A 25,234-nucleotide genomic window follows, 5' to 3' on the forward strand; every position below is an offset into this window, starting at 1 on the left:
TTTGATGACATTATTGCCTGTAGCCTTCAAAGGGAGGCTGTGAGCCGCGTTTCCACTACATATGATTCGAAAAAGGACATGTGAAAAATTTCCCATGCCGAGTCTCGAATCCATGATCGCTAGATCGGTGTTGCAATAATTATGTACCGAAGTACTAAACCATTCCGCCACCGAGCCACCTCGACTCACTGAGTATTGCTCTTAGACACATGGTTTTATAAACACTATAAATGTAACACTTTGCTGATTTAAATAAACAAGAAATGAATATTTATTAGAATCAATATTCTTGATTGTTATGCTTTTAATAAAGCAATGAATACTGTGTTATTCAATTCCAAATTCTAAACGTCTTAATTGGATGAAAATTGACTTCTAAATGAAGATTCTGAGAAAAACTAAAAGGGAGAGAAAACTATGGATTTGTCAAAAGATCACTCCGGTTTTTCTAAATTTTTAAAATTATGAAAACGGTTACAAAACTTTTATATTCACCCATTTCAAATGTTTCTTGCTGCTTATTCCTTTCGTCTGTTCTACATCATGATTTCGTACTTCTTTGTATAATATTAAGCAGGACTAGAAGTGTTATTAAAGCAGAAACAATTATATAAGAGCAAAATCTTTATTGTCTAGCTTCAAATCTGCTATCTAAAAACTAGATCGTTTATTCGACATTAAATGAATAGATTCAAATGAAATCTGTCTGAGGTTTTGTTGTACTGACGTTGAGTTGCTGGTTATAGCAACAATTTTGCATAGATTTACAAGTAGTAAGTATATTGACGATCGTGTGGATTAAAGAATTTACATGAAAAATCAATTTTAATACGATTAATGCCATACATATCTGTCTAGTGAGATGTATGGAGATTATTTGAACGCAGACAAGGCTTTGAAAAGTGAGAATCAGAATAAGAATTAATATTCTATAAACTCTTGATTCTGCTCACAAAAATCCTCAGTCCTCATTTGTCGCGATCACGATCAACATCTCTAAAATATTGACTCAACAAGAACAGTAAAATAATTAACATAAGCAGCCATAAAAGTGCATATAACAATTTAGCACATCCCGAAAAAGATGAGAAAGTTAATTCCGTTTGTGTTATTAGTCGCGTTAGCTGATTTTTGTGGTAAGATTAAATGATAACCTAAAATTGCAATTTGTAATTTGAAGATAAGTGACTGTAACTGAATTTGCAAATTATCCGCTCGGATATCCAAAAATTCATTCAATTTCCTGAAGATTATTCGTTTAATGACTGCACTAATGATGCAAACAGGTTTTTGAGCCACTTTCAATGAAATCTTTAAAGTTGTTTCATAAAAAAATTTGATGTGTGCATTAGCAGACATCCAATCATAATGTACAATATTAAGTATGTTTGATCTTTCAATCATGTAATTAAAGTGGTGATTTTGTTGCAAATTAATGACAGCCAGAAATAACTTATTTGGACGAACGTCGCCTGAAGACGACAATTTTGAATGAACGGATGAGTGGCTTCATACCTGTTCCATACCATACTTTAAAAATTAACTCAAGTTTACCGATATAATTGTTTCTAGATCTAATTACCCATTCTTAATGACAAAATCATTAGTTCATATATTGCATGCTATAGACATGGATGTTGACAAAGTTTTCGTTCAGTGGATGCGGCACTGCTTACTGTAATATTAGCTATTGATTGTTATTGATTAAAAATTAAGGAAAATACACAGAATTTCTTAATCAGTTGCTTGATTCCGAAAGGACCACATCCAAGCTTGATCCAATATTCGCTACGGTTCAGACCACCTAAAATCGATAGCGTATAAACTTGAAAAGAAATTATCAAGACTGTTGGCACTTTAATGCCTCTCATGTAAATATGTACAATAATAAGAATCATTTATGTATGAATTATAGGTGCCTGTACACACAATTAATTTACATGAAAAGGCAATCATAATTATATTATGTTTATGTGCTAAGCATGAATAATTCATGAACTATTTATCATGGGAAGTTGTGAGAATTCGATAACGACTGGAAGAATTTTGAGGGTAAATGAGTGACTGGATGTTGCCTAAATATCAGGCGAATCTTCGTTATAGATCGGTTATATACTTTGAGGTCGTTGTCTCTAAGATAATTATGACATTATCATATTAATTTGATGCTGTAAATCTCTTCCAAACAAACCAGTTTGGGTATTTTATTAGAATTCTTAATTTTATGATGATCAGAATACCTAAATCGATAAAGTAAATACAAAAATGGAAATACCCAGATATATGATGAATGCATATTCACAAAAAACAATAGACAGTATGAATAATACACAACAAATGTCTAAGCCGCAAAAAAGATTCTCAGAGAGCGGCAAAAAGAATGTAAACAGCGAGTATAAAACTCGAATTTAACAAAATACAGAATATATGGAAATTAATGAATTATTCACTAACGGGAGTAACCAGTTCTCTCAAAAAACCTAACATTTGATTCTGACTTAAATTGAGAATTTTTCTTTCAGTCTCATCGACAATTCCGACCACATCAGACGTTAATTCTTCATTGTCTAGTGACAGTACAATTAATCCATTAAAAATGCAATATTTGGAATTTACAAATGGAGATAAAATCCCAATGCTCGGTCTTGGTACATGGAGAGCACCTGATGAGGAAGTAGAAGCTGCAATTAATCTTGCATTGGAAATTGGTTATCGACATTTTGACTGTGCACCGGTTTATATGAACGAAAAAGCTATCGGAAATGTTTTCAAGAAATGGATTGATTCTGGAAAAGTTAAGAGAAGTGACTTGTTTATTGTAACTAAACTTCCAGTATACGCAAATCGAGCAGAAGATGCTGAAAAAGCCCTAAAGAAATCACTTGCTGATCTTCAATGTGATTATTTGGATCTGTATCTTATTCATGTTCCATTTGCTGTGCCATATGTCGAGGGACCATTACTTAAACATGAAAATGGAAGCATTGTGCAATCACCGACTGATCATATTAAGACATGGAAGGTATGTTAATTGAGTTGCTGCATTTAATCCACATCCACAACATTCTATTCTTTTTTATTCTGCAGGAATTAGAACGACTCAAGGCCGATGGTTTGATCAAACATTTAGGCGTATCCAACTTTAATGAAAGTCAAATACAACGATTGTTAGATAACAGTGATGTCAAGCCTGAAGCACTTCAAGTAATTAATTAATTATTTTGATGAATCGTTTATAAATTCTAATAACTTTGTTGATATACACTTTAATAGGTTGAATTGCATGTCTATTTCCAACAAAAGCAATTGGTTAAATTCTGTAATGATAACAACATAATTGTAACTGCATACTCGCCTCTTGGATCTCGTGGAATTAATGATTTATTGAAAGGAACTGGGTAGGAAGGATAATTGTGATAATTAATCTAATATATTAATTGTTGCCATTTTTTAGCATTGAAGTTCCTGATCTCTTAGAAAATCCAGTCGTCAAGTCAGTCGCTGAAAAGCATGGAAAGTCAGCAGCACAAGTCCTCTTAAGATACATCACCCAAATGGGTGTCACAACAATTCCAAAAAGCACAAATGAGAACCGCTTAAAAGCAAACATTGACATTTTTAGTTTCACATTGGACGGTGATGATATGAAGGCATTGTCAGATCAAGATAAAGGCATTAGACTCGTCGAATTCCGTAATTTTGACTTCTTTAAAGGCATTGAAACTCACGCAGAATATCCATTTTAAGGATCTTAATGTAAAAGACAGGATTTAGCTTTGCATAATTTTTTTTTTTATTTGATGATAAATTTCCTAATTTTTTTCGTCATTAAAACATTCCTGAAAAGGATCTTTTTTTATTTGATGATAAATTTCCTAATTTTTTTCGTCATTAAAACATTCCTGGAAAGGATCTTGCTTTTTTGCTTTTTATGATTCATAATAAATATTTTCACCCACTTGTCAAATGCTTCAAAATGTAATTTGTTTTATTTATTAAACCAGTCTAGTTAATTCACTACTATTTTCGTCTCGATGGTTGCTCTGAATTGTGTCCTCCTGTAAGCAAGCATTAAAATTTCAGTATGCATAAGTAACATTATTGATGAAAAGTTAAATATGATGAGATGAATAAAGTGCTGAAATGACTCACTTTAGTCGGTGGAGCTACTTGATATAGATATCCAATAGTCTTTTTTATGCACATGCATTGCAATAAATAAATACATAAATTAAAGTAGAAAACCATTCAAAAATAGTAAAACAGGAAGAAAAAGAAGCAAACACCTTAAAAGCTAATGAATGAAAGGAGAAATTTAATTGATGAAAGTTGAGATTTAAAGTAATTGCGAGCATGAAGAAGTGAAGAATCAATATAATAACGGCCAAAAAAAATTCAAAAATATAAAACCTTTCAAATGTTTTGATATGAAATGGAATTGTAGAGATTTTGAAAATAATTGATATTTTAAAAACCATTCAAATGTTTTGTAAAGAGGAATTGTAGGGATTTTGAAGATCAATCGATTCTTTGGAACAATGCAATAGTTTTATAGTGCATCAAAACGTTAAAATAGCTGTCAAAACCATACAATTCCATATTCACTAGCAAAACAATTGTATGGTTCTCAAAATCAAAATGAACCATTTTAGATTTTAAAATTAATGAATATAAAAACCATACAAAACCACAAAAAATTCACCATTCAAAATTCACTCACTTCATTCTACTCTAAAATGAAAATAATGATAGAAATGAGGGAAAATATAATTTTTTTTATTTTGGTGACAAAAAGTTTACCAAATTGATATATAATTTCTTTAACATGCTATGAACCCATGAAACTTATAGACTAGAAAAAAAATTTACAAAAAAAATTCAATTTTGACTAATTATTATCCAATTATCCAATAGAATTTTAACATAATGAATTGTGAATGTAAATGTAAATGGAAAGTATTTTTGGAACTAATAATTATCACTCAACACATTAGTAACTTAGTCTTATTGGACAAATTGAAGAATGTTAGACAAAATAAAAATAATTAAAATTAAACTATGAAATGATCACTTTAAAGTACATAATGAGAAGAATTAATGATTGTCAAAAATAATAATTTCCAAGGCAGTAAAAAGTATGACTACATAAAGCTTTACAAAATAAGAATAACACCAATGAAAAAAAAAATTTACAATGATGATTAATCATCAGATTCATCAGTATATTGGGATGTTGATGAACCTGATGAATCTGACCATCGATTGCTCCCATTTTTACCTTTTGATTTCTTATTACGTTCGGATGGTGAGATATATCCTCGTCGTTGTGGTACAGGTGATCTTGGAGGACTAATATCCGTTTCAGTCTCAAACGGTGTATAATCATCATATCGACTATCAGGTGAATATCTTCCATGTCTTGGACTATATCTATCACGATCATCTCGCATTGTTGGCGTAAATCTCTTTGGCGGTGGACTCATTAATCTACCCAAAGGCGGAAGTCCCATCGGTGGTAATGGCATATCGCCAGGCATGAATGGAGGAGGTGGAAGGAAAGGTGGTGCGCCTGGCATAAATGGTGGTGCACCTGGCAAAAATGGAGGTAGACTTATGTTATTTGGTGACTCAACTCTCATTGGTGATGGAATTGTATTCATTGAGTCGTTTGGTGCTGGTAATCCATCTATTAATAATGAAATGAGGATATAAAGGAACGGTTAAAAAACATCCATAAATTGCGATATACAATAACATACTAAGTAATTCTGCGTTGGCCATTCCTGGATTCTCAGCAATTGATGTTAAACGACGTCTTAATGCTGCTGCTTCCATTCTTGCTTCCTCCATTTTTCTTTCAGATTGCTTAGCTGCTAACCATGCTGTATGCGATTGTCCTTCCACGGACGATAATTTTGCTTTATAGCTGATGATCTGTGCCTCAAATTCTGCCTTCAGTTCGTCATTTTGTGATCTAGAAAAATTAATTTATTCAGTATTTTTAACGATAAAAGAATTAATTGATAAGAACTCACTTTAATGTCTGAATTTCAGCATTAAGTGCTTGAACTTTCTCGACTGTACTTGTAGTTTCGCCTTGTTGTTTCATCCATCTTGCTTCCTTCAAACTCAATTCTGACTGCAATTGAGTCTCTTTTTCCTTGAAATAATTTGAAAGGACATCAAGTCGTGTCTGAGCATCAAGCTTCTCTTTTTCAGCAACACTAAATTCTTTCTTTAAATTTGACATCTCATCACTAATAGTCTTTACGCGATCTTCAAGTAACTTCCTTGAGTCTCTAACACTTTGTAACTGCTCTTGTATTGTACTTTTCTCCTTTGTTACAGCGAGGAGATCAGCCTTAAGATCAGCAACGTCTAGAAGATTTTTAAAATCACCACCTTTAGTCTTTTTGATAGTTTCGATGCATTCTTCAAGTGCCTGCACTTTAGATTCAGCAGCTGTTAAGAGCTTTTTACTTTCATCATATTTTCCAGCATACGATGTCAATTCACTATTTAATCTGGTTACTTCAGAATTTCTTTCCTCAATTATTTGATTAACTTGCATGTCACTTTCACGTTTTAAGTTTTCTAATTCGATTTGTAAATTAGAACGTTCAAGTGCAACTGCGTCGACTTGCTGTTGGAACTTTTCATATTCACCGCCAAATTTACTATTTATTTCGGATAGTTGAATTTGTAGTTCCGAATTTTCGCGAGATTTCGCTGCTAGCGTTTCATTCATCGTTATTATAGTTTCTAAAATTGAGAAAATAAATTAAAATATTTAAAGACACATTTTAAAAATAACGGATTCTGAGATTTTAAATAGCCAAGACACAATAATGAAGAAAATTTAAATAAAAATTTAACGGTTTCCACTTACCCTGTTGCTCATTAAGTTGTTTCTGTAAATCCTCGACAGAACTGATGATTGAGTCACTTCCTGTTTGATTATTCAACAATTCTGATACCATGCGATTTAATTCAAGACCGTCTTCAGCTGCCGCTTCCAATTCCTTTTCTAATGATGCAATTTTATCCAACAATTCCTCTTTTTCTCTCTCATTAAGTTCCAAATCTTGCTTTAAAGCAATAACCATGTCATTTGATCCAAATGAATTATCTTGAATGCTTTTAAGCTGTTGCTTTGTGATTTCAACTTCATTTTTAAGATTTCCATTCTCTTTACTCGTTGCCATTAATTCACGTTCCAGTTCGTTCATCTTTCTTATAAGACTGCCTTCCTTGCTTGCTTTACTGATACAATAATGTCCAAAGATGAAAATTAGTACAGTTAGAGCGACAAGCCCTAAAGTAATAATTACATCCATCATTTCTAGTGTTTCACTGAGAATCATTTTTAAGTAATCATCCACAGTATTTGAATCTGCTGGCTCGTAAATAACTTCGCGCTTTACATCCTTTTTGATAGACTTTGGACAGTCTTCTGAATCAATTTTCTCACAAAAACCTTCGTCAACTGAAATTAAATGAAATTTAATTGTATATTCTTATGAAAATTAATTTGAGGCATTTTTGGCACGTATAACAAAAGCAATAGTTATGACGTCACTATTACGAATTAAAAGCACAAAAGTGATGAATTTTTAATTCTTTTTTGTGTAATGCTTTCAATTTTCTTGATTTAAACTTTGCTAAGGTATGTCCTAAATAAAATATTCAATTTAACCGGCTATTCAAATGTTTGAAACTCAAAATTAAGAATTAACGTCTTTAGGACATTTAAATATTCAAGACTCAAACCATTAAAATAACGAAATTCTAAATTTCGAATATCCAAGACACAAACCAATTTGGTGCCAAAAATTTATTTAAAAACTCACCACTTTCAATTGTTTGCTGTGTTTCCGTGCTTGCATCATGTGAATGTGGATGTTCATCACCGAATATTTTCTTGACTAATCCACTGAAAAAGCCTGGCTTTTTATCATCATCGATAATTTCCTCTGGAACATTATCCTCTTTTGGCGTATCATGATGCTCGTGACTGTGTGCATCAATGTTTTCGTGAGAATGTGAATGCTGTGAATCATGTTGATGACTGTGTGAGTCGTGTTGATGATTGTGTAAATCATGGCTGTGAGCGTCGTGTGAATGACTGTTTGACTCATGAGAATGTCCGTGGCTATGGGACTCATGCGAATGTCCATGGCTGTGACCATGTTGATGGCTATGAGAATGATGAACTTGCTCGACACTTCCTACACCTTCTGAATTTCGCTGTCCCAATTTCTGATCAAATCGTTTTAATAATAAATCTTGGTCGATTTTAACTTCACGTTTTTCCTGAGATGAAGGAGGCACTTCTGTTATTTCTTCATGTTTGACTTCTGGTAAATTTGTGATTGGTTCATAAGATTGAGTTGTGGTTTCAACAATTGGAGGTGGAATTTCAGGTTCATATTTTTCTAAGATTGGTTGTTCAGTTGGAGTTTGTGTAGGAATTGGATCTTCATTTATTTCTTCATTTACTGGAGCTGGATCTCTAGGCTTTTCTGTCAAGTCTTCTGGAATTTGCTTGAATTCGGGAATTTCTTGCTTCTCTTCAACTTTTTCTGGAATTTCCTCAATTTTTTCAGGTTCCTTTGGTGCTTCAACCTGTACAACTTCTTCTGTTTTATTCTCAGCATTATTATTTTCAATTATTGCTGGTTCAGAAGCTTTATTGTCATCAACATCTACAGTTTTACTTTCTTCGACAACATTTTTATCTTGTTCAACAACTTTTTCAGTTTGTACAACTTCCGGTTCCGCATTTTTGATATCTTCAGCCTTTTCAATTGGTTTCTCTTCATTTTGCTCTGTTGTCGTGGCATTTAATTCAACCTTTTGCTCATCAATTTTAGCTGGTTCAGGAATTTCTGTAACTGTGACATTATTTTGTTCCTTGCTGTCTACGACATCAGGCTCGTCGTCTTCCTCATCATCCTCTTCTTCTTCGTCGTCAGCCTCGTCGTCTTCCTCATCGTCCTCAATTCCGCTATCGTTGCTTTCTTCGCGAACTTCTTGTTTCTCTTGATTTTCTTTCCTGATTTCATTTGTTTTTTGCAATTCCTCAGCTTTTAACTTTTCAGAATCATCTTGAACAGCTTGTTCTTCCTTTTTCTGCTCTGTACTTTCAGTTTTCACTTCTTCCTTCTTCTCTGGTTCTGGAAGTTTTGGTTCCGTACCGATTGGAATATAATCAGCAGGTCTCTCTTCTGGATTTTCGATTTTTTTCTCTTCATGATTGTGATTATGGTGGGGATTTTCAACCTTTTTCTCTCCATGGTTGTGTCCATCATGATTATGGTGCTTTTCGTCTGCTGTGTTGACTGTTTCATTTATATTTTGCTGATCTGGTTGACTAGAAGATTTCAATATTTCATGAAGGAAATTTGTCTCTTTAACTTGTGAATTAATCCTAAGCGTATCAAGATTAAGTTCCACTGGATGTACAAAATTTCCTTTTGACCTTTCTCGTATATGATTTTTGGGTAAGAATCCATAACTCCTGCCATATCGAGCATAATACAGATCATCCGTTGCTCCAAATATTTCAACTTCCGAATTCAATGAATTAATTTGTAATTTGTAAGGCTTATCTGGAACATATCGAAGTGTCGTAACAGCTAGATTTGATGGCTCTAAAATTAATATTTTCACAATTTTCAAAATTATTTTATTATCAAATAGAAAGTGGTTTTGCAATAACTTGAAAATTTACTCACTTTCACACAATTCATCTCCACATTTCACTTGCAAAATATCCGCAAGCGAATATCCTAACACACTTACTAATATAATAACTATAAATCGCATCCTAATCACATTTAATTTTATTAAACTTTTTTATGATGATTTTATTTGGACACGTCTAACTTGTATTTGTTACGGAATCGACGGACTGACCCTAATTTGAAATTTTGAAAACCGTTAAACTTATTTTTACACAATTTTAAAGTATTTTCATTTTTCTTGATTGATTCCTGTGTTTTACTAGATAAATGAATGTATTATAATTAATATTGGTGAAAATTAATCAAGATAGCACTGGAAAATATTTCAAAAATCAATAAAACGTGAAAAAAATATTTGTCAAAAAAGTTTTTCAAAAAATGGTCCAAAAGTGACGTCACATTAAATTTGTAAACAATCAAATCGATTGAATTTTTTTGTAAAAATAATAAATTTGTTAATTATTGCATTTTAGCATAAGTGTTCAGTATAAAATGATGTTTTAAAGTTAATTTTAATATAAGTAATATAAGAAAATTGACAAAGACGTGACAAATTTACAATCGATTGAGGAAATTTAGATTTAAAAATTTTAATGGATTTATTGTTTAAAGCCTAAACTCGTAATTATAGTTTTTAGTCGTTTTCAATTTAATAAATTGATATATTCAGCGAATTTGTCAGGTAAGAAGCATCATTAATCAAAAGTATTAATTATTTATGAATAATTTTAATTTTAGTAAAAATTTTACTGGATCTTAAAAAAAATTAATGAAGCCAGGATGGAAAAGTCATCAAAGCATTCAGAAAGCCATTCTGTAAGACATCCACGAAAGTCACATTACATGTCAGATGTGAATCGGAAGGATTTTAAGTGCAACATATGTCTACAAGAGTTTCATACTGAAAATAGTTTAAAAGATCATCAAGAAGTCCATATAACGCCGTATTGTCATTTCTGTTCTAAAATGTTCAAGTCCGCAAAGCTTTTACGCGTCCATCATCAAACTTATCATGAATCATCACCGTCTTCGTCGCATAATTCATCCAAAGAATCGAAAAACAGTTCAAAAAATGATAACAATATATGTGAAGACTTATCGTTAAGTAAAATTAAGGAAGAGCCAATTGAATTAGTGTCAGAGCCTGAAATTGAAAATTTATTAAATCATGATCCACACTCATCAAGTACAACTAGTTCAGATTTCTATCCAGAGCCGTCAAGAACGCTTGGAATATGGAGGAATTTCACCGAAACCCCACCATTCCTTAATTTAGAGCATTCAAGTGTACCTTTGGGCATTAAAATTGAGCCAACAGAAATTCCTGAAACTGATCAATTTGACTTTATTATAAATGAGATTTTAAAGAAGCCATCCAATGACCATACACATTCATCACGTCTCTCGCTTGTTGCTGAAGAAATTTCAATGCAGCAAAATTTCTGGACACAATCCGATAATCAGGAACAGAACATCTGGATATGCGATATTTGTAGTAAGCAATTTACAACAAAACAAATACTACAAAGGCATAGAATCGCACAGCATGACCAGAGTAAAGATTTTAAATGTGATCAGTGTGATACATGGTTTAGTAGCTCTAATAATCATGAACTCATTAAGCATGTGAATGAAGTGCACAATGGATTTAAGAAATTTATTTGTGAATTTCCTGGATGCAATAAAGAGTTTTCAAGAAGAGATGCATTAAAGCGACATAAACAGTGTCATGAAAAGGGACGAAATGCTGTGATTCAACATCCACCAAAAATTGCTCACCCTTATTACAAACCTAGCAACTTCAGTAGACACTGATGATTTTATCCTATTATTTGATAATAATAATATTAATTAATAATTAATTAAAAAATGCTTGAAAAAGTTTATGAAAATCAAAATTCTTAAAAAATTATAAAAAAAAACTATTTTTATTTGAAAGAAAATAAAGTATCAGTAAAATAGATATAATATAATGCCTACCCTACATATCTGTGGGGCGTATTTTACAATTTCTATTGATTCTCATATGAATCTTTCAGTCTGCGACTGAAAATCGTTCAGAACTGAAGTTAAAGTTTCAATTATGAAGTTGTTGCTGGTTTTTTTGACTGTTTTGTGTTGTTTTTTGAAGGAATCAGGTGAACTACATACAAATTATATAATCCGAAGCTCGAATTCGATTAGAGTTGACTTCACTCGACAAGAGATGAGTGTCGAGTCCAGAAGTCGAGTGAAGTCTACTCGAGTCGACTTCAAGCATTGATATTACATCTAATTTTTTATTACCTTAATATTACAGAGTCCCTAACATGCGGCAATACCGATCACGAACCAAACAACGAAAAGCGACTTAAAAATGATTTATTCTGCAAGTACGACAACTTCATACGACCAGGAGAAAGCAGTAATGCCACATGGATAAGTCTACGGTTAAATGTCAAGAACTTTGATTATGATGATGAGGACAACGTAATGACGATAACATCATGGATGACATTATCATGGACTGATAAACGATTGAATTGGAATTCAGTTGATTACGGAGGAATTGGATCGATACATATGAAATCAGACTATTTATGGACACCGGAATTGTCATTGTATAATGCACACATCCCATCGTCAATGGGAACTTGCCACGTGATAGACTGTATCGTCACAAATTCATCTAAAATCTCGTGCGTAATGCCATGTGAACATAAGGCTCACTGCAAAGACGTTGGAATCTCCAATTGGCCATTTGATGTACAAAATTGCACATTCACATTTGGATCATGGATGAAGGTGGGCGAGGAATTGAATTACATACCAGATAAAGTTGTCTTATTCACAAAAAGATTAAAGGATAATAATCAATGGAACCTTGTCGATTCATCCGTAAGATACAATAAAGGATATTATTCATTTACGGACGAAACATTTCCATCGGTCACGTTTACATTCGTTTTGGAACGGCACAATGGATTACATCAAGTCTCAACAATATCATCAGCTATTATCTTGATGATCTGCAATTTGTTAGTCTTCTTCATAAGTCCTGAATCTATACTTCGTATAGTTTTTTGTGGTGCCAATGTCTTTGCCAATTCCTTATTTTTGGAGTTTCTCTTTTGGATGTACGTAATGAATTTCTATTAATTTTGTGTCTTTATTTACTATTTGTGCTTTGTTTAGGGTTCCTTGGTGTGGAGATAAAGTACCGAAAGTATTAACTTTCTTTGATGACCTTCAAATCTATGGCACACTATTACTTATGCAGACTATAATTCTAAAAACAATTTTGTCATGCTCTGAAAAATGCCCGGTCTGGATGACTAATACGATTATGAAAATCAACACGTTACCATTATCACAATTATTAGTGGAACAGTCATCATTAAAACTCCCCGAAAATGCGACTGAATTAGTTGAACATGTTAAACAACAAAGTTCTGACAAATTGGTTTTGCAGAACTTTGTTAGGCTTGTTGATCGATTATTCATATTATTGACATTAATTTTGTTTTCACTCATGTTCTTTTCACTGTTTCCAAAAGGATATTTATCTTATGGATATAATCCTATTGATATTTTGAAACAAGTTGCTTAAAACCTTATGAATGTCAATTTTCTATGAAAACATTTGTAGGGTTCGAAGAATTTTATTTAAATTTTCAGAAACTATATAAAAACTTTTACTAAAACCGTTCAACAGCATACAATTATGACATTTGTAAAGTTTTAGTATTATCAAAATTATCATTGAAATTTTTAGAAAACCTTATAACAGTTGAAATTTTATAACTGAATTTGTAAGGTTTTGACAAATTAACCATTTTCAAATAAAAACCGTTAAATATTACCAAAACCAATATTTTAATCCAATTTATAACCGAATCTCATGATAAACAGCTTTACAGTCTATTAATAAGATAAAAGAGAATCAAATAAAATTATCAACTGTATCATATTTCATTAAAAACAGCCAATTCATGTGAACAGATTTAATTTCATTAATTAGTTCTCTTTAGTCTCTTCACGATGAAGCTCATATTAATTAGTATATGTTTCATCCTGATATTCAGGCTTTGTGGTAATTTATTTTGGGTCATTTAAAAATTAATTAAATATTTTATAGCACATATAATTAAATTAGTACATTTTATGCTTCAGAATCTTTGGATTGTTCAAACACAGATAGCAAGGATGTCCTTTTGAAAATAAGGAAGAAGATGATTTGTAATTATGACAAGTTTGTGTCGCCACCGAATCAAAATGGTCCTGTTAATGTGGTCTTTAATACTATTTTGAAGCAGTTTGAGTTTGTAAGTTTCTATGCTGAATATCACTTCCGATGCTTGTACTATTCATTTCCAATTCCTTAGGACGACGCCACAAGGACAATGACGATTCAAGCATGGCTTGCTCTAGTTTGGACTGACAATCGATTCTCATGGAACGTTGAAGACTATGATGACTATGACAAGACTTATGTGCCGTTTGATCTACTCTGGGTTCCTGACATTACCCTTTTTGAATCGTAAGTCATCAAATTATGGACTTAAAATCGAGTTCCAAAAAAATATTCCTTTAATCCCACAGAGATGTCAAAGAAGACCTAAATTCCTGCACAATAACAGACTGCAACGTTTCATACAATGGAACCGTCGAATGTATCATGCCATGTGAGTTCTCAATCTATTGCAATGAGGCTGATTATTCAAATTGGCCATACGATTATGCAAGCTGCAAATATTCATTCATGTCGAGAACAAAAAGTGTCAGGAAGTTGAATTTCATTGGACATGCATTACAAGTTGATTCTGATGGTTCAGCCCAACAAGGTGCATGGGAATTAAATACACTAAGTGGAATGATCATTAATCAAACGAATGGCATGGCTAATAATCCTGAGCCATATTCATGTGTCATGCTTACATTCATCATTAAACGTGATAGTAAAGAGTTTGTGCTGCAAGTGATTATTCCAGCAGTGCTGATGATTTTGATGAACATCTTTACTCTAATTTTGGATGCAGACATGACTGAACGTTGGATACTCTATGCTATTTACCTATTTTCTCACTACATATACAATGAACAGCTACAATGGATGTTGCCATCAAAGAGTGACTCAATTCCAAATGTCTTCAAGTTCTATTGTGATTCATATTACATTACAATAGGCTTAATGCTGGCAAGTCTGTTTATGAAATGTTTTGCTGAAGATGAGGAAAGTTCTCCAGTTGGTCTTTACAGTCATCGACAAATCAATCAAAAGCTATCCTGGACAATTTATAATGAGAGAGAACATCCAAACTTCTGATAATCCAGAAATAAATCAGACATTAATGAAGAAGAATTTCAACATCCTGATTGATAGAATTTTAGTTATTCTGTTGATCATAACTTATGGATTCATGTTCTCATCATTAATGCCAAACAGCGGAACAAATTTGGTTCTGCCAAATATTATAGATTACGAGTCTTTCTACTGATACTAAAAACATTCATTATTCAAAAATAATCTTTATCATTAGAACTGTGTATCATGTTACAGCTAATATGTTATTAAACTCTGTATTACATTAATAATTTATTCAGTCTTTCACTAAACTTTATATCGTGAATACGCAGAGATGAAAGTTTTGAGACATTTATTTCTCTTCATATCATTTTTCGCATGTTGTGGTAAATTTCTTATTTTTGTGGATGAATATTTAATATGATTAACTTTTTCTTACGTTCTGAACTTTTTACACAGCTGCGTTCTGTAACTCGGATTCTAAAAATATTGAAGTTAAATTAAAGAATGATCTGCTGTGTCATTATGATGTGGAAGACAGACCAAGACAATTAGATTTATCTGTTGAGCTTAATTATGGAGTTAGAGGATTTACATATGTGAGTATTATAGATGTCCATATTTAAGATCCATTAATATGCGACATAAGGATAACAATTAACAGTTTAAAGAGTGAGGGTTTGTCAGTTCCTCAAATGAAATTTGAACAAGATGCACAATTTATAGGGACTTCCGAATCATTCCCTAGAAGACATTTCTGTCAAAGGCAGGGTTTAGAGTCTACATGAGATTCATTTCCAGTGTCGTTTACTTAATCCTGTTACATAGTCGTCGACATTCCCTCCTACCTAAAGTGCGTACGTAACAAGTGAATGATAAGAGCTAGAGGATAAATGCTTGAAGTGCCCTGCTCTATGAGCTAGAGGCACTGCGATTTAAATCTGTTATACCACATTCTTTAGACCTACCGTTTATAGTGGGTTCCGAAACACTAAGCAAGCTCTATGCAAGCATAGTGTCGTTTACCCTAACATGCAAATTTAGGTATCGTAGTAGTATTACTATACTATAAAAGCATACTCTCTGCCTGTTAGGGATAGGTCTAAAATTGCCTTAAACAAATTCAAACCTTTAAATTCCATCCAACAATTTAGGAGGAATCAACATCAAGAATATCTGTGGAGGCTAGAATTCTCCATCGATGGGACGATTTACGATTGAGATGGGAGGAAAACGACTATGCAGGCATTAAAATGTTTCACATTAGCTCTGATAGCATCTGGATTCCGCGACTTTTTATCAATAATTCATTTCATCATTATGGATTGGGTGATTGTCATCCAACAGAATGTTTGGTCAAGTCAAGTGGACAAATAGGATGTTGGATACCGTGCACACAGGAATTGGATTGTATTGCAGACTACGAGAAATGGCCATTTGATAAGCATGTTTGTCGTGCATCCTTCAAAACCTTTTACTTGTACGAAAATGTCACATTTGATTCGAATGAAATTGGTGGGCAGGTCGTGATGAATACGAACAATGAATGGAAGCTTACTTCAATGACTGGACTCATAGATACAAAGAATAAATATGCTGTACATTTTTTCATCACCATTGAGCGCTACACAGGGATGATTTACAAGCATGTCATAATACCAATTTATTGCCTTATTGCCTTTACACTTGCTATTTTATGGATAAAGCCTGAAAGCTTTTGGCGTTTAATTTTGTGCGGTTTCAATATTTACTTACATTTTAGCTTGATGGATAGAGTCTGGTGGCAATTTCCATCAAATGGAGCATCAAAAAGTGTACCAAAGATTCTTAAATCCATGACATTTATGTTGATTCTCTCAACCATAATTCTAATTGAGTCAATAATTGTAAAAGCTGTTTCAATTCGATGCTCAGTGCCTCCTTTGTGGACACAAAAGATTGTAAATATTACCGACAGTAATTCAATCGTCAAATATGTAATTCTATCTCCGACGGATTTAAGAGAAAATGCAAAAAGCGATGAAAATTTGGCAACTGAGGAAGCAAGCAAGAAAAGGGACGTGATGAAATCTTTCAATCGAATTATTGATCGAATTTTATTTCTTCTTTTGTGCATCATTTATATGTTTTATAAAATTGTCTAAATCTCACATTTCTTACTGACTTATGTACTCGAAAACTGCTGAATAAAGGAAAGTTCACTTACTTAAGCTAAACACAACCCTGGACCACTTGCTGGTTGTGCATTAATATTTCTCATTCTCATACGGCAGTAATGTTCTTCCATTCTTGATTTGGCATCCTCAATGTCCACAACGTTCATTGGTGACCAAAGTTTTTCAGCTGTTGCACTTGCTCTTGGGAATATTCGTTGTACAATGTTTGAGTCATCAACAACTTCTGACCTGTGGGATATACGTGTCTTAGCGTTTATTTAATCAATATGAAAAGGCTTTTACTTACCACATACAAGCTTCTCCACCAAGCACATACTTTCTTAAATCTTCTTTTACTGTAAAATCAAGTGGTTCACAATTGTAAAATTTGACCCAATCTCCTCCAGTTGATAAATGATCCAAGTACCAACATGATGATAGTAAAGCCGGTAATTTTTGTTCTGTGATCTTTGAATGAAATTTTTAACGGTTATAAAATATTCAAATTTATCATTTAAAATTTGAAATATTGTTTAAATTTTAAAAATACGTTAAAAAATGTTCGTACCTTTAAGAGCAATTTCCTTCTGTCTCCTGTCCAAACATGAACAATAGTGCCTTTCGGAAGTCGAACGCCATTAGTAAAAACTTCTTGCCAAACGATGGGAATTGCATTAAGTGTTGCTACTTTGTCTATAAGTTTTTGGATGTAGAATTCCTCTAATTGAACAAACGATGTAATGTTGTATTCCTTCATATAGTTTAATATTCCTTGATTTGTTTGCCAGCACTCGAAACCGACTTCATCTCCTCCTAAATGAATATATTTATCAGGAAAAACATCCACGATTTCATCAAATAAGCTGTAAATGAAGTCATAATTCTCATCTAATATTGGATTTATTGGACCAAGTTTTCCGGTATAGGGTCCATAGCATTTTGTCAACAATTCAGGATGAGAAGCACCCCAAGATGCTGTGTGTCCAGGTGTGTCGAATTCCGACATTACACGAATTCCTCTTAATCTTGCATATTCAATGATATCAGCAACATCCTTTTGAGAATAAATCATTGATGAATGGTAAGCTCCTCTTGTCATTTCCGGATACTTTATACTTTGATATGGAAAGCTATGATCATCGACAATATGCCAATGAAAAACATTCAATTTGTTATAAGCCATTCCATCCAATATTCTCTCAAGTGTACTCATCGATATAAAATGACGACTTGTATCAACCAAAAGTCCGCGATGCTTAAATCTTGGCTCATCGAAAATTGTTGTCTGGTTGACAAGCAGCTTTAATGGAATGAAATGAGAGAGAAACAGAAAATTGAATGATATTTTTTTATTAAATTATGGAAGTGAATGGAAACTTTTCTTACAGTACGTCCGTCGGGTGATAAGTAAAGCAATTGAGAAAATGATTCAAGTCCTCGAAGAATTCCCCAAATTGATTCAGCTGACAACATTGCTTGATTTTCGGAAATGTTTAAATCGTCTATAAGTGGAGAAAATGTGTACATTTAATATTATATTTTCACATCATGTACATCCAATAATTGGATAATAAGTACTTTGGTAAATTTGATCTTTTTAGTTTAAAACTTGAGGAAGTTAGGGATTTTTAAAATTACAAGCTTATAGAAATAAAAGCAATATTGAAGATTATCGTGTCTTACATGATTCATCCATATCTAAATGTGGATATTTCTCGCATGACTTCTTTAAATCCACTTGCAGTCCATCGATGTTGCCGTTGAATTCTGATATATTTCGCCATTTATTGTTGTAACTGGAATCAGCTTTATATCTCAGTCTTCTCAAATGTACTATAATTATTTGCTTATATCTATCAATAGCTGCTTGCAATATATCACATTTATATCCAATAGTCTCAAATTCAAATGTCGATGGTCTTAAAGTTCTAAAATATGTAGTCGAAACTATATTTTTTGGATGCGGCCAAATGCCTCCTAAAATAATAACAATAAAATTTGTTTTGTTGATAATTCCTTATCTTTTATGGAATTTATAATATATTGAAATAAAATGTTAATAACCCTCTTACATTGATAATCAAATTGGAAGCACAATTGTAATAAAATTAATGAGTTTGTGAACATTTTGTCATTTTACTGACAAGCTATTAAATTTGTCTGTACAAGCACTGAACTATTTAAATAATTGATGAATTGAGATATTATACTGTAAATTGACCAAGTTAAGTATCGAATTACTTGTTTATTAATTAATTTTTGATTGATGATTTTTCTTGCTTTTTACTTCAAAACCTCACAACTGTTTTTATAAAATTGTACGGTTTTCATAATTTTGAATTTTCAAAATACGTTAAAATTGAAAATGTCCAAAAATTAATTTATCTGCAGCATTTGAACTTTGAATGCACTTCAGTGACTCATACTCATTGAACCTCAAACTCGTCGCTCACATTTTCATGAAATTAGCATAATTTTCTCACATTTCCCTATCATGAACTAAATTAAATTACCTTTTGATGCTTTCACAACAGGTCCATAATCGACAATATATGAGGAACTTAATGTTAATAATGCGGAAAAAACTAAAATGAATTTATGCATATCAGCAGTTTCGGTATTGTTTGAATAAAAATATATATATTTTATTGTTCAAATAACATCTGATTCTATCAGCGGCTATGAAGAGACTAATTTAATTGAATGCTCTCCAATTCTGACCCTACTCACAGAGCGTATATTTTTTTAACGTAAAAACTTTTATCGCTTACAAAAAAAAAATTGACACTGGGAACAGCAAACAATTTATATTCATGATGAACACATTGATAATTCTATTATTATTTAATACTGACACTAAATAATCATTATTTATTACAAATCTACGGAAAAAACACACAAAAAAATTGAAATTTTGTAATTTTATGCACTTAATGACACTAAACTATGTATATGTTCTACATTAAATTGGTCAGAAATAGTTTACTATTATCGTTATAGTAAAATTATTTAATGCCATGTGAATAGTATGTGGCAAACCATCAGATAGAACGTGGCTGTGATGATGTTACCAATCATAACTGGGAAGCCAATCCTGTGAAAATAATTTAAAATTAATTTAGTTTTGAATTTAAAAAATAACTGACTTTTAGTATTTGAATTTTAGCCAAGACACAAAATAATGTGTCTTTAGAATTCAAAAACCAAAATTACGTTAAATTTTGAAGTTAACTTACTTAAAGAACTCAACAAATGTGAATTTATATCCATGCTGCTCAGCTACACCAGCACAAACGACATTCGCGGAAGCTCCAATCAATGTTCCGTTTCCTGAATGAAAATTTAGACATAATAATTATTGCAAAATAAATCTATAATTAACTTAAACGTACCTCCAAGACATGCTCCCAATGCTAAAGCCCAAACAAGAGGCTGCAGTGGTAAATTAAGCGATTCATTTTGTGATAATGAAATAACAATCTTAATCATCATAGTTGTGAATGGAATGTTATCCACAAATGCTGATGCAATGGCAGAAATCCACAAAATAATCAAAATTGCAACAGCTAGTCGTGAATTTTCGCCAGTCATTTGAATTAATGTTATCGCTTGCTTTCCAATAAAGTCAATTAGTCCAAGTTCCGATAAAGCTTCCATAAGAACGAATAGAGCTGCAAAGAACAACAATGTTGCCCATTCAACATGTGCCAAAATAGCTTCAACATCCTCTCGGTCATAAAGAATGAGTAAGAGAGTAGCACCAAGTAAAGCTGTCCATCCTAGTGACAATTTTTGAATGTCCGGTGCTGAATGAAGGAAGAAGAATGTGATGACAAAGACTAATGCAATTCCGGACTTGATCAGAAGATTTTTGTTCTTGATTGGATATTTTTGCTGCAATTCCTCAAGTGTCGCTTGATAGCTCTCAGTTGGAACTGCTCCAGATGTCAATTTCTTCTTTAGTTCTCTTTGTAGCCTTTCAACTTTTTTCACCAATGTTTTCCTCACCAAATCCTCGTCCTTTGAGAATGGCGATAGAGTTGCTGCAGCACGTTGCCAAACTGTGATTTCATGACGTACTTCTATAACATCTTTTGGCTCCGAAAATCGTAAATCGCTAACTTTTTTGAACATAAAACGAATTTGGAAGTAAGTTTGAACCATGACCAAAAGCACTCCGAATGTCATGTGAAGGGTGAAGTTTGTGAAATTGATGCCCTATGTGATGATTGTGACTTTATGATTATTTTATTATGAATATATTAAGTGAATACTTACGCTCTTTGAGATGTAACTGTTTGAGATCTATAATAAATGAAAATGTTAGTTCCGATTCTAATTTTTTTAAGGAAATCAATTTTAAATTTAATTAATACTCATCCAAGACATTTGGAAATACAGACACTGAAATTATAAACAAAATTAATCTTATTAAAGAGTTGAATGATTTTTAGTAATATGTAGATTTACTCACACTGTAAATAAACAAAAAATTATTAATTATCGTAAGATTTTGTATAATTAATCGAACTCAATAAAGATAATTTGTGCTGCAAACTTACTCTGTGGAAGAAATGAAAAATTGATTAATTTCCGTTAAAATTTAAATTAGGTAAGCGAATTTCAAATAATTTGTATGGTTTTGAAAAACATTTGTACGGATTTACATTTCAAATGTCAAAAAAGCGTTACTTACGATTAAATTTGGTGGATCTCCAACAGGAGTTGCGGTTCCTCCAATATTTGAATAAATAACAGTCAACATCAACACAGGCACTGGATTTAATTCCATAACTTCACACAGTCTAATAGTCACAGGAGTCATCAACAGAATCGTTGTTACATTGTCCAAAAACGAAGATACAACAGCCGTAAACAGACACAGACAAATAATCAAAGGCCATACTTTTCCATTAGTAATCTAAAGGAAAATAATAATAAGCTATGGATGATAGAAGAAAATTAGTATCCGCGTACCTTAAAGGCATAAACAGCAAGATAATCGAAAGCACCAGTTTCTGCTAAAACCGCAACAATTATCATCATTCCAAAAAGTAGAAGCAGAGTTTCTGTATCGATCCATGACATAATAACAGACATCGTCGGTCGTTCATTCATGGCAGCAAGTATACCTAAATGTGTGAAAAACAAAATCGTCATCGATGAGAGTTTTTGATGAACAAAATTAACATTTCATTAATTACCAATTGCCAACGTTGAGGCAATCATTGCCGCAAATGTTCTGTGAACCAATTCCCAAATAATTAGTATATATAATCCAATTAATACGATAGCAGCAAGGGCAATGCCAACTGATTTGTTGAGTGGTGAGGGATCATAAGCAAGATTAATTGAAAAACTTTCGTGCAAGCTTGTCATCATGTTAACTTTCATCGTTGAATTGCTGTTATATAAACTATCATAATCAGATTCATTAAGATGTATTATCTTCGATCTCTTGATTTGATTCGCACTGTCTATCTCCTCAAGATCCACTGTTGCAAATTGATACAATTTTGATATATTTCTCTCATCTCCGTTTTGGTCGTGGATAGTAAGGTAGAAAGACATGTGATTATTAGCACTTGAATCGTAATGATCTGTTAAGAAAGCTCCTTTGAAGATTAGTTTGATTCGTGGATTCAGCGGCTGTTCCGACAATACGTAAGCTGGATGTTGAAAAATATGTTAATTAGTTATTTTATGAAAAAATATCATTCATACTTCTCGTTTCATTCTCTGATATAGCTAACTGTCTAAAATGCAGCACCTTTTCATCCTTCAACATTAAGAATAATGTGAATAAGACCCAACAGATGAGTAAAATTGTCATTTTTATGATTTTGACATATTTGTTTTGCTAAATTAAGAGAATTTAATTAATTAGCTTGCTTAAATTGATATTATTCATTAATATTTACTTCTCGATGTCCAGTAATTTGGCGGCGCATATCATCATCTGCCTTTTTGCTACGATTTAATTAAATAAATTGAAATACTATCTGTTAGTATTTGTTTACAATAAATAATTTTACATGCAATTTAACGAACTTTTTCATTTTGAAATTTGATAGCTCATTTTTTGAATGATTAAAATACGTTACACAAATTATGGAATTTTTATGAATTACTGTAGATATTTTTGTTAAATGACACAATGTGATGAAATTTTGAATATAATGATATTTTCCATTGAAAAATTGTGGCTTTTAGGAATTTTCCGATTTTTTTTTGAATTTATACGCTATTATCCAAGACACATGACACTTTGAACAAAAATTTGAATCTTTTCCGTTAAACACACAGAATAAATCAAGTACTTACGCTTCTTCCGCTGTCATTGCATTTTCAATAGTTGTATGATTTGGTCCTTCAATTGCATCATCATCACCATCATCTGTGTTAGATATCTTTATGATAGTCAATTCATTAATTTTCTTCAAGCCAGGTTTTTTGTCTTCATCACTAAAATAATTGTCCTCAGCTGGTAACGGATCATAGTCACTGGAATCATGACGTTGCTTTGTATCAAGAATTTTTTCGTGCTTCTTTCTAAATGATGCCAGACTGGGATCCGCACGAATCTCTTCAGGCAATCCACGCCATACTTCAAGACTTTCCTCGGTTACGTCACTAAGCGACACGACGGAATAATTTGACTGAATTGATGGACGATGAGCTGCTGTTTTCTTTTTAAGGAATCGCGGCTTCTTCTTGCGATCCGTCAGCTTCATCTTCTCAACACTGTCGTCCTTTTCCTTCATTTTTGATGGATATTTTATAAAATTAATTCACTAGTGACTTTAAGAGATGTGGCAGGTTCAGATGACTTACAGCAACTGACTTAATATTAACCACTGAAATAATATTTTTTGGATAAATCTCGTGATTTAATTATCACAAAAGTCAATGCAAAAGCATTATTTTTGTAAAAAATATCATTATCAATTAACACATTGATGATATCGTCGTACTATGGTCGAGTGAAATTAATTAAAGTCAAAAATAGAGCTACAGAAGAATTTCAATTTCACAATACGTATCTGCTGTTGAATGCTGCAAATTAAAGAATCTAACTGAGCACTTTGCCTTGAAACTTTTCTTTTCATCGCTGTAAGTTTTATTGGGAGCTTTTGCATTACAATCTATTGTAATAAGTGTGAATCCACGTGTATATTGAGGCTTGATTTACATGATAGATAGTTCATTAATCGAGATTTTTTTGCTTCATTATAGAGCAACATACTAATATAGTAATGTGATGGAAGCTGTTAATTCAGGTTTGTTATATGGGAAGCTTCTTAATATAGAGTTATAGATTGAAGAGTCTGAAGCTGTCTGGAGTTTTAAAACAATAAAGAGTTGCTGGAAAATGGAATAAATCTGATGTTAAAACTTACAAAAGGCTCAAAAAGAAGCTGAAATTGGAGATTTTCAAATTTCCTGCTGTAAAAGTAATTTTAACGGATTAAATTTGAATGTCAAAAAATCCATTCGAATGTGTCTCTGATGAATTATTTGAATTAAAATTGTGAAAATCCAGTAAATTGTGTCTTGATTTGAAACAAATCTCTAGATCTGTCTTCGATAAACGACGTTTTTTAAATCTAGAAACCGTTTAAATGTGTATTCGATAAATGAAATTTTAAAATTTCAAAGAATCTTCCGTAATGTGTCTTGGATACAAAAATTGAATTTTAAAAGCCGGTTAAATCACAATTGAACTTATTAGAGACACATTAACTTACCATTATCTAATTCAAAAATCTCCAAAATCGTTAAAATCTGTAAAAATTGTTTATTCCTGAAAAAGAAGTTTAAATGATGATTTAAACAATTTGTTTATGATTTAAAGATTTATTTATTGATTGATTCTCATATAATCTAAAAATCTCGCTTATAATTATAGAAATTGATGATTTATCTTGATTTATGAACGATTTTAATTTAATAATTTTTCTCCGCAGCAATTAACCCATTGCTTTAATGCTTAATAATTTTATTTTGTTTATTAAAATTTCTTTGCCTTTATTTTCTTTTACTAGGCA

General features: G+C 32.1%; 8 protein-coding genes across 8 annotated transcripts; 5 read left to right on the plus strand and 3 right to left on the minus strand.

The window, feature by feature from the left end:
- Positions 1–956: 956 nt before the first annotated feature.
- Positions 957–3,982, plus strand: LOC139091003 (1,5-anhydro-D-fructose reductase-like). The gene is made up of 5 exons (XM_070640923.1): positions 957–1,136; positions 2,523–3,022; positions 3,088–3,204; positions 3,274–3,398; positions 3,455–3,982. Exons 1-5 carry the CDS (start codon positions 1,085–1,087, stop codon positions 3,744–3,746), a joined length of 1,086 nt encoding a protein of 361 aa, XP_070497024.1. The 5' UTR covers positions 957–1,084; the 3' UTR covers positions 3,747–3,982.
- Positions 3,960–9,889, minus strand: Tango1 (transport and golgi organization 1). The gene is made up of 7 exons (XM_070640919.1): positions 9,738–9,889; positions 7,851–9,653; positions 6,890–7,486; positions 6,036–6,762; positions 5,760–5,974; positions 5,279–5,686; positions 3,960–4,058 (listed from the first exon to the last, which is right to left on the minus strand). The coding sequence occupies exons 1-7, from the start codon at positions 9,826–9,828 to the stop codon at positions 4,021–4,023; spliced, it is 3,879 nt and encodes a 1,292-aa protein (XP_070497020.1). The 5' UTR covers positions 9,829–9,889; the 3' UTR covers positions 3,960–4,020.
- Positions 9,890–10,274: 385 nt separating this feature from the next.
- LOC139091006 (zinc finger protein 112-like) lies at positions 10,275–11,719 on the plus strand. The gene is made up of 2 exons (XM_070640925.1): positions 10,275–10,428; positions 10,485–11,719. Exon 2 carries the CDS (start codon positions 10,527–10,529, stop codon positions 11,559–11,561), a length of 1,035 nt encoding a protein of 344 aa, XP_070497026.1. The 5' UTR covers positions 10,275–10,428; positions 10,485–10,526; the 3' UTR covers positions 11,562–11,719.
- An 80-nt stretch (positions 11,720–11,799) lies between these two features.
- LOC139091001 (neuronal acetylcholine receptor subunit alpha-4-like) lies at positions 11,800–13,471 on the plus strand. Its single transcript, XM_070640921.1, has 3 exons — positions 11,800–11,884; positions 12,046–12,862; positions 12,921–13,471. The coding sequence occupies exons 1-3, from the start codon at positions 11,830–11,832 to the stop codon at positions 13,333–13,335; spliced, it is 1,287 nt and encodes a 428-aa protein (XP_070497022.1). The 5' UTR covers positions 11,800–11,829; the 3' UTR covers positions 13,336–13,471.
- Positions 13,472–13,758: 287 nt separating this feature from the next.
- LOC139091005 (neuronal acetylcholine receptor subunit beta-3-like) lies at positions 13,759–15,197 on the plus strand. Its single transcript, XM_070640924.1, has 4 exons — positions 13,759–13,818; positions 13,899–14,050; positions 14,111–14,265; positions 14,328–15,197. Exons 1-4 carry the CDS (start codon positions 13,767–13,769, stop codon positions 15,049–15,051), a joined length of 1,083 nt encoding a protein of 360 aa, XP_070497025.1. The 5' UTR covers positions 13,759–13,766; the 3' UTR covers positions 15,052–15,197.
- A 121-nt stretch (positions 15,198–15,318) lies between these two features.
- On the plus strand, positions 15,319–17,251 carry LOC139091002 (acetylcholine receptor subunit gamma-like). The gene is made up of 3 exons (XM_070640922.1): positions 15,319–15,416; positions 15,490–15,629; positions 16,185–17,251. The coding sequence occupies exons 1-3, from the start codon at positions 15,365–15,367 to the stop codon at positions 17,172–17,174; spliced, it is 1,182 nt and encodes a 393-aa protein (XP_070497023.1). The 5' UTR covers positions 15,319–15,364; the 3' UTR covers positions 17,175–17,251.
- LOC139091000 (beta-hexosaminidase subunit beta-like) lies at positions 17,088–19,830 on the minus strand. The gene is made up of 6 exons (XM_070640920.1): positions 19,700–19,830; positions 18,870–19,163; positions 18,573–18,688; positions 17,755–18,486; positions 17,494–17,654; positions 17,088–17,435 (listed from the first exon to the last, which is right to left on the minus strand). Exons 1-6 carry the CDS (start codon positions 19,788–19,790, stop codon positions 17,237–17,239), a joined length of 1,593 nt encoding a protein of 530 aa, XP_070497021.1. The 5' UTR covers positions 19,791–19,830; the 3' UTR covers positions 17,088–17,236.
- Positions 19,798–24,012, minus strand: LOC139091007 (P protein-like). Its single transcript, XM_070640926.1, has 10 exons — positions 23,511–24,012; positions 23,108–23,156; positions 22,911–23,046; positions 22,391–22,855; positions 22,164–22,318; positions 21,883–22,107; positions 21,465–21,491; positions 20,579–21,404; positions 20,423–20,516; positions 19,798–20,280 (listed from the first exon to the last, which is right to left on the minus strand). The coding sequence occupies exons 1-10, from the start codon at positions 23,948–23,950 to the stop codon at positions 20,196–20,198; spliced, it is 2,502 nt and encodes an 833-aa protein (XP_070497027.1). The 5' UTR covers positions 23,951–24,012; the 3' UTR covers positions 19,798–20,195.
- Between the last annotated feature and the right edge of the window lie 1,222 nt (positions 24,013–25,234).

Source organism: Chironomus tepperi, unplaced genomic scaffold, assembly GCF_022539635.2.
Source record: "Chironomus tepperi strain 1889 unplaced genomic scaffold, CSIRO-AGI_Ctep_v1 contig_223, whole genome shotgun sequence".
NCBI classification, from domain to species: domain Eukaryota; kingdom Metazoa; phylum Arthropoda; class Insecta; order Diptera; family Chironomidae; genus Chironomus; species Chironomus tepperi.